At 44.8% G+C, this 8,542-nt stretch overlaps 1 protein-coding gene across 1 annotated transcript in view; it reads left to right on the plus strand.

The window, feature by feature from the left end:
* The window catches only part of LOC126402863 (kelch repeat and BTB domain-containing protein 12-like), a 10,782-nt gene extending 2,461 nt beyond the window's left edge, over positions 1-8,321 (plus strand). Inside the window, exons 2-10 of the mRNA XM_050065183.1 lie at positions 912-1,128; positions 1,222-1,403; positions 1,613-1,745; positions 2,534-2,767; positions 2,882-3,240; positions 3,332-3,605; positions 3,978-4,125; positions 4,227-4,424; positions 4,658-8,321. Coding sequence (XP_049921140.1) covers positions 958-1,128; positions 1,222-1,403; positions 1,613-1,745; positions 2,534-2,767; positions 2,882-3,240; positions 3,332-3,605; positions 3,978-4,125; positions 4,227-4,424; positions 4,658-4,806 — 1,848 coding nt within the window. The 5' untranslated portion in view covers positions 912-957 and the 3' untranslated portion in view covers positions 4,807-8,321. The remainder of the gene's footprint in view (positions 1-911; positions 1,129-1,221; positions 1,404-1,612; positions 1,746-2,533; positions 2,768-2,881; positions 3,241-3,331; positions 3,606-3,977; positions 4,126-4,226; positions 4,425-4,657) is intronic.
* Positions 8,322-8,542: the final 221 nt, after the last annotated feature.

An 8,542-nucleotide genomic window follows, 5' to 3' on the forward strand; every position in this document is an offset into this window, starting at 1 on the left:
TCCGCCTTGATTAAACGCTGAAAATAAAATAAAAGAGGGAGACAGGTTTTTCCTATTTTATCTTATTTTGTTTTATTTCTCCCTCTCCTCTCGCTGGAAGCATCGGACCTCCTGCCTCCCGCTCCCGTCTCATACACGGAGGTCTCCCTCTCCGCTGAGCACGCCCAGCCTGTTAAATAGCCTGTAACCGTAACAACTGTGTGACACAAACTCTCTGCTTTGGTCATTAAATAATGTCGGGCTCGGTTCGGGTTCGGACAGAAATATGCGCCCGTGCCGCACTCTAGCACACACACACAAACACACGGAAAACCGGACATTATCATCAGTTTATAAAAAAACCCCGGACGCCCCGGACGCCCCGGACGCCCCGGACGGGACGTGAAAAGTGGACATGTCCGGGCAAAAGAGGACGTTTGGTCAGCCTAGGATATGTGCGAAATTTGGATCATTACTTATATGAATGAGAACAGCGTGATTAGGGTGGCCAGGCCCCCTTCTCTTTGCCCCCCACTTGGTGGCGCCACTGTATGTTTGGCTATCAACTTACTTTAAGTTTGTTTTTGTTTGATATGGACAGATTATAAAACCTATTGTGACCTCTTACAAGAAAACAGAGTCCATTTTAAGCCCTTCATTATTTTTCAAATGTTGCAAATGCTAACAGAGACATTTCACTTCTAAACGCCTCAGGTTGGTTAATTTAAATACCTCTTTGACACTCACAGAAACAAAGATGAGAAAAAGTCTAAAATATCAATAGAATTTTGTGCAGCAGAGCTTTGTTTATTTCTTTTCCCTGCACCAATAATCATCTCAACCCCTAACTACAATTTACTGCTAAGAATCTGAACCATCTCACTCCTCATTTTCTCTTTTATGATGCGTGTTTGGCATTACTCTGCCACCAGGTCACATATTGTATGCTGACAACAGTGGCACAGACATCCAGAGTCCATGGATGATCCAGAGCTGGACTCTGCTCAGGCAGAGCATGGCTCGCTTCTGCTCAGGCAGCTGGAGAGGATGCGAGCAGCCGAGGAGCTCACTGATGTGGTGCTGCTCGCAGAGGGGATTCCCTTTGCTTGCCACAAGGTTGTGCTGTCTGCCTTCAGCCCATACTTCCAGGTAAAGATGCCATGCACAGTTACTTGCAGTTACTTGAAAGTTACAGTGCTGATATGGGAAAATACAAGATGATGCAACATGTGTTTTGTCCAGGCCATGTTTACGTGTGGTCTGAAGGAGACACGGGGAGGAGAGGTACCTCTTAGAGACACACCTGCCAAAAGCCTGGAGCTGCTACTGGACTACATGTACCGAGCTGAACTGCCCCTTTCCAACGACAACATCCAGGGTGTGGCTGCTGCAGCCTTCCTGCTCCATGTAGACGGAGCCTTCAGGTGAAAAGAGACTGGGGAGTGATCATTATTCAGATAAACTAACATATTGATATTAGAATATCAGAGGCATCAAGGTGATATAAGAACAATGTACATAATAAATCTTACAGTAGATGTGTAAATAGTAAAGAGGACTGTGATCTAAAGTTTGTTTGAAGAAGTACTGACACTATTTTGTTCCCATCACCACCTTGATGTTACTGCCTCAGGTTGTGTCAGAGCCACATGGAGGCCCGGATGGACCCCTCCAACTGTGTCGGTCTTTACCACTGGGCCAGAGACCTGGGGGCCACTGGTCTGGCCGACTGTGCCTTGAGATACCTTTGCCAACACTTTGCACAGGTGGGGCATTCATTATTAGTAGTTCAAGATTTTCATCCAATTCGGGCCATAAGTCAAGGGTCCGTGACCCCTCAGTGGTCCTCAGCGTTACTGCAGACTTAACAAAAATTGTTCTGTCACCATTTTTACTTTCACTGCCCACCGGTCGGAGCAAACGTTCTCATTTTACAGCTAAACAGTGCACTAAAATATGTTTCTGAAAACATCCGTGGTGAGAAATAGGCAGCGCATTAACAGAATCTTGACTCATATTTGATCAGCGCTGCCTAGTTTGGTCTGACCACAGCTAACGAGCCACGATTGACATGACTCACACTAATATGAGAGACTTCTCAGCTCTGACTGGTTGTTTTTGTTCACATGCAGTAGGGGCCATAGGCAGAGGAGAATGATTTTTTAAATGGATTATCTGTCTCATGTAGTGCTCTGTGTTTAAGCAAATGTGAAAATAGTTATTTTATATAAAAGTTACCATCTACAGCTTTAAAGGCTCAGAACAGATGATCTGTTGCTCTACTGAACAACGCTTGAATGGTGCTCTTTGTTTGCATGACATTTTAGCTTCTCTCTCTGACTTGTTTTTCAGCTACTTGATGATGCCACTAGGTGGCAGAAATCACTTGCTCTTCTTTTGCACAGTCAGGCACAGGTGTTGAGACATTTTGGGAATTACAGTGTATTGCTTTGGTTTATTACTCTTTGCTACCATCCACTACATACTCTTTCTTTTTAACTCAGTCATTGCTGTGGTTTACTCCCCTTTGTTTCCCCGCTGTGACTGTCTTTAGGTTTGTGAGGAAGAAGAAGTGCTGGAGCTGGATGCCCAAAGTCTTGGGGATCTGCTGGGTTCAGATGACCTCAACATATCACAGGAGGAGGTTGTGCTGGAGCTGGTGCTGCGTTGGGTGGAGAGGCGAAGGGGGGACTCGCAGAGTGAAGCCCAGGCTGTGGATTTACTCAGGCGTGTCCGGCTAGAACTTGTGGACCCTGGATTCCTCCGTAAAGCCAGGAGGAGAAACCCGGTGAGAGAGGAAAGGGAGGAAAGGGACAAATAATAAAAGTCAAGACTTCTTATTCACATTTATCAAAGGATTGGTAGATTATCAGACTATTGTGCCTTTAAATGAATCCTCCAGGTGTTGCTGAGGGATGCTGAGTGCTTTGGGATGATTGACGCTGCTCTACAGACCTCAGGTCTCTGTGAGACGTCAGCTCCACCTCGGCCGGCACTCCGTTACGGCATGGAGACCACTGACCTGCTGCTCTGCTTGGGTGGGGTGGATGAAGAGGGGGTGCCTGCCCGCCGTGGAGGACATGCTGACCTCAGTTTTTGCTTTGCCCCCAGTGTTAGAAGGACTTACTACATCCCTTCTCCACTGAGGGGCTGTGGAGGCAGGGGGCAGATCACAGCTGGGGCAGTGACTCGAGACAACAACATAGTGGTGGCCATAGAGACAGAAGACCAACACAGGAAGAAGAAGCTGGATGTCTACAGGTGTGTGTGGGGGGGTCACATATGAGAAATACATTCTCTTTAAATGTCACTGCATTGAAAACCAGATCTAAAATGTTTGTGTATGTTCCAGATACGATAATTCGGAGGAGAACAGCTGGGTGGAGCTGTGCTCGACAGCACACAGGGACATGTACGCTTTAGGGCTGCTAGGTGATTCCCTGTATATGACAGGAGGTCAGATAAAAGTGCGTAATCACTATATCATCACAGACAGCGTGGAGAGATGGTCGCTGAAGAGAGGAGGCAGTTGGCTGAGCTTCGCCTCTCTGCCTCTACCCTTAGCCTGCCACTGCACCATCAGCCTGAAGGAGCATCTCTATGTGCTGGGGGGCTGGACACCACAGGTACACACACCTGTGCATCTATGGAAAAATACTCATGCAATGACAATGGGTAGTAGACTGACTGGATGCTGAAAAAAAAAAAAAAAGTTGTGATATTAAGAGAATTTCATGTTTTTGCAAATGCACATGCTCTAAATATCCAGGGGGGAAATTAACCCCCAAAACTCCCAAATCAAATTGTGTTACAATCACACAAATTCCTGCACCCAGTGGCTTTAAAGCAACTCAATGATTTCACGTTAGTAAAAGGTTGAATATAACGTTTGCCCTCTCAGTCCGTCACTGATTCTCCTCTGCTGCTTCTCATCTCTCACCTCAATTTCCCATCTTTTCCCTCCTCCTTCCTTCCAACTCTCTCTCCTCCACGCTCAGCATCAGCCAGATGATGAGCCTGACAAGCTGAGTAACCGTGTGTTTCAGTATGACCCCGGCAAGGACAGGTGGACTGAGTGTGCCAGGATGAAGTACTCCAGGTACCGCTGCGGTACGGCTGTACTCAATGGAGAAATCTACGTATTAGGTCAGACTACCGGACACACTGCGACTGTATTCCTACAATTTTGCTCCACACAAGAGATGATGATGATCCTGAATGGCTTGTGTGTGTGTGTGTTCGTTCAGGTGGTATAGGATGTGATGGAGAGGACCGTGGGCAATCACGACGTTGTCTGAGCTCTGTGGAGATCTATAACCCGGATACAGACACCTGGAGGGCAGGGCCGACTCTGCCCACTTCTCTACTTGCCCTCCGAACCAATGCCTCCAATGTAGGAGCGCTGGAGGGCAAACTCTACCTCTGTGGATACTACAAGGGGGCCGGTCAGTGATTTTTTTGTTTGTTTGCTTTGTTTTACAACTGGTTTTGCGTGGTCTCCTAAAGAACTGCCCCCCAGTAAGTTTAACTTAATGGTGAAATGACCTTTGCACAAAAACAAGACACACTTTGTGTCGGCATCAGAGTTAGGGAATGCCATCTAACTAATGAGGCAGTATCTGTGTGGAAATTAGATTTCGGTCAGCCATAACTTACATACTTTCTATCACGACTGCAGGCCGTCATGAGATCATCACCAAGGAGATTTTGGAGCTGGACCCTGCGGACAATGTGTGGACGGTGGTGGAAAGACGAGCAGCCGTGCATGACAGTTATGACGTCTGTCTGGTGGCTAACCTCAATCCTCGAGACCTCTTCACACCCTAATTCATCTCCTCCTGACTCTGAGCAACAACGCATGGAGACAGGGTGTGTGGGAAATGAGCTGTCCTCTTAATCTCGTACAGCTTTATCAAAAGTGGGCTTGATATCTGGTATCACATGTATCAACAGCAGGGTCAATATACATGTGAAGTTAGGGTGTTGGTTGAGGATTTCCCAAAAAAGACAATGGTGTTCTTTTAAAGAGTAAGTTTGGTATTTTAGACCCTATTTTCCTATGCTTTGTGTCAAAGTATTGAGTGACTGCTGCAGCCGGAGGCAGCAAAACAGGCTGCAGTGTAACCCACTCCGTGCATGTTCGCACCATCAATTGACATAATCTAAAAGTGCTTCTTTTTGCCCTGACAGGCTCAGATTGTTCTTATAAATTCATTCATTCATTCATCTTCTAACCGCTTCATCCTCTTGAGGGTCGCGGGGGGGCTGGAGCCTATCCCAGCTGACGTCGGGCGAGAGGCAGGGTACACCCTGGACTGACAGGGGGGCAGGGCTGACACATAGAGACAAACAACCATTCACGCTCACATTCACACCTATGGACAATTTAGAGTTATCAATTAACCTAGTCCCCAATCTGCATGTCTTTGGACGGTGGGGGGAAGCCGGAGTGCCCGGAGAGAACCCACGCTGACACGGGGAGGACATGCAAACTCCGCACAGAAGGGCTCCCACGCCCGGGATCGAACCGGCAACCCTCTTGCTGTGAGGCGAGAGTGCTAACCACCACACCACCGTGCTGCCCTTGTTCTTATAAATGTCTGACAGTTTTTGAAAAGGATCCCCACAGAGACAGACCTTTTTCTCTAAGAGTAAGAGTCTTTTTGTTTAACCAGAAACAGCCCTGAAAGTGCAGTAGCCAAACCCACCAGACTCCATTTAAAAAAACATAATTTTATTATTGTTAAACACACTTCAGTGAAAGTCGACGAAAACTAAATTAAACTCACAAAAGCCGTCTTGGTTCGTCTTTCTGCTTTTCCAACAATCACCAACTCTGGTTTGGTTGATATACACCCCTACTTCAACCAGTTAGATGTAAAATTATGCTGGCTCTATACATGCTAAAATTACTGTTTATTTAAATGGAGTCTGGTGTTAATGGCAATGGTGATTTCAGGGCTTTTTCTGGTTAAACAAAGAGGACCCTACTCATTCACAAAATGCCTGTCTCTGTAGGGATGCTTTCCATAAATTGTGAGACACACAGAACAACAATCTGAGCCTGTCATCGGCAAAAACAAGAACTTATAGTGAACATAAATTGACGATGCGAACATGCCCCGAGTGGTTACACTGCAGCCTGTTTTGCCGCTGCCATCTGCAGCAGTCTCACTCAATGCTGGACCATTTTCAGAAATTGTTGTTCCCATATGTAACAAATGGGAACAAAAATGCAGATCTTACCTTTCATTCTAAAAACTATTCATATAAAAAGCTCAGCACAGTTTAGGTAATTTAAACTATCTGGGTAAGAGTAGAAAAAGATTGTGGTCACTGTCACCGCTGGCTTTTCACAGGAGGCAGGATGCAAACTTCCTCCACCTTTGCTTCTGACAGACAACTGTCCTGGATCATGTGACCACAAGAGGTTGATTGTCACGTAACCTTTTTGGTGTTTTAAAGGAATAGTTTGCCAATTTGGGAAATGTGCTTGTTGAGAGGTAGATCGACCTTCCATTCTAATTCTGAGCAAGGATGCGAATGAGTATATTCCCAAAAATGTAATTATTTCTTTAGCATTTGAGCAAATTACAGATACTGTCATTTTTTTCTGGTCCAACATTTGAGGTGAGGAATTTCAAATTAGCTTGCTTTGTCCTTTAAAATCTCAGTGTGTAGGATTTTGGGGGATATTTTGGCAGGAACGGTATATAATATAATAAGTATGATTTTTTTTTTACTTTTTGACTGTACTGCCATCTGAAGGAATGATAGAATAGGATAGAGATCTCTATTGTTCACTCACATGGAGATTTGTCTTTGAAGATGGAGAGTATCTTTCTTTTTAAAACATGTAAGTGACTCCCACATTCAAAAGCACCCAAGTTCTGTTGCAAAATAATTGTAGTAAATTGAACAGGAATCACTTTTTATCCTTATAAAAGCTTATGACTGATAAAGCACAAATAAGTGGTTGATTGAGTGTTACACTGACATTTTAGGCATAATAAATAATAAACCCAAGTAATTCTTGTTGTATAGTGGTCCTGTAATTCATGGATGTGTTACTGAGGTCCAGAGGCCAAAAGTGTCAGCACCCCTCCATGCATATTACACTCACATTAATGCAACCGACCACAAAGAAACTCAAAAGCAAGGTTTCATCCAAGCACTTTCAGTGTGGTAACCAAAAGTAATCCTTCAGACATGGTACCTAGACCCCAGTGTTTCCACTGCAAACAGTACTCTTAAATGTGGGCGAGGTTGTTGTCACTCACTGCTCCATCCAGCACTCACTGTATTTCCTCCATTATCAGTCTGCACCTCGTTTATCGTTCACAGATTGAGGCTGCACACCATCATTTCAGAGCAAAATAAAACAGGCTGCAGTGAGAGTCTCTCTCCATGTGATGTTTAAAAATAGCAGGTTTGTGCATTTAGTTAGCCAAGTGAGGATTAGAATATAATCGGGTCGAAATTAATATATAATTTTAAACTCTTGAAGATCCACTCATTACTGAAAGTGTATGTCATATAAAAACAAGTAATGTTCAAAGTTTTCACAGTGACATTTAAGGTGTGCTGATGGATTCATGTCGTCAATTCATACACTGAGTAACATTACAAGTAAATGTTCCACCTTAAAAGTTGCTGGCAGTCGGCCCAGTGAATTAAGTTATTTTTTTCTCCGACTCCAGCTGCTGCAAGAGGCAGCAAACCATCCTTTCATTTTATAGTTACGGTTTACAAATAAAATTCTCCACGGTATGAACAGTGGTTACATGAGCCTCAAAACCAGCCTCAACTCAGCCCTGAGCAGAGTGACCGTCCTCTACCGACCAATCTACATACTGCAGTGTTCACAGCTCCACCTTTTAGTATCAGATCTGTGTGCTAGGTACCCCAACAGAGGGGGGACCAAAATGGGGACAGTATGGAAGGGATCCATTGGTACCATCCACAACTTTTCACAGTGGAAACAGAAAGCGTACTGAACTGAACTGTACCGTACTGCTCGGTGGAAACGGGGACAAACTGACCACAAAGAGACGCAAAGGAAATACAAAGAGACAAAAATAAAAGGGCAAAGCAACCAGGAGGAGAAACAAAATGAGCACAAAGTCTGTGTCTTGTTCCTGTGTAGGAGAAGTGGTGGGGCCTTTTGCACATCTGTGCCCAGGGGCCCACACTCTCATAATCCGCCCATGCTGTAATCCCATAATCACTTTTTGCATGGTCTTTATAAACTGATATCGGTTAAGTTGCCTCTCCATAGATCATAACCCTTTCATGTGTCTTTATTATGTGGGTTTTAAATAAAACAGATGACTTAAATCGTGCAGTCTCACTAACCACCATTACTCTTTCTCTCTGATTTCAAAGTCTCTGCTTCCTCCCAGTTTCTTCAAAATGTCAAGGATTTATTTTTTGCCTGGGCTCACCGCATGGCAAAGCATCAACAAACATGTCTGACTGAAGTGGTGGATTTAGGGTGAGTGTCTGACCCGCATGACATTCCATACGTGCCTTCTTCCCCTCTCTCCCGCTGTTGAGCCGGTCA

The sequence above is a fragment of the Epinephelus moara genome, chromosome 16 (assembly GCF_006386435.1).
Source record: "Epinephelus moara isolate mb chromosome 16, YSFRI_EMoa_1.0, whole genome shotgun sequence".
NCBI lineage: Eukaryota > Metazoa > Chordata > Actinopteri > Perciformes > Serranidae > Epinephelus > Epinephelus moara.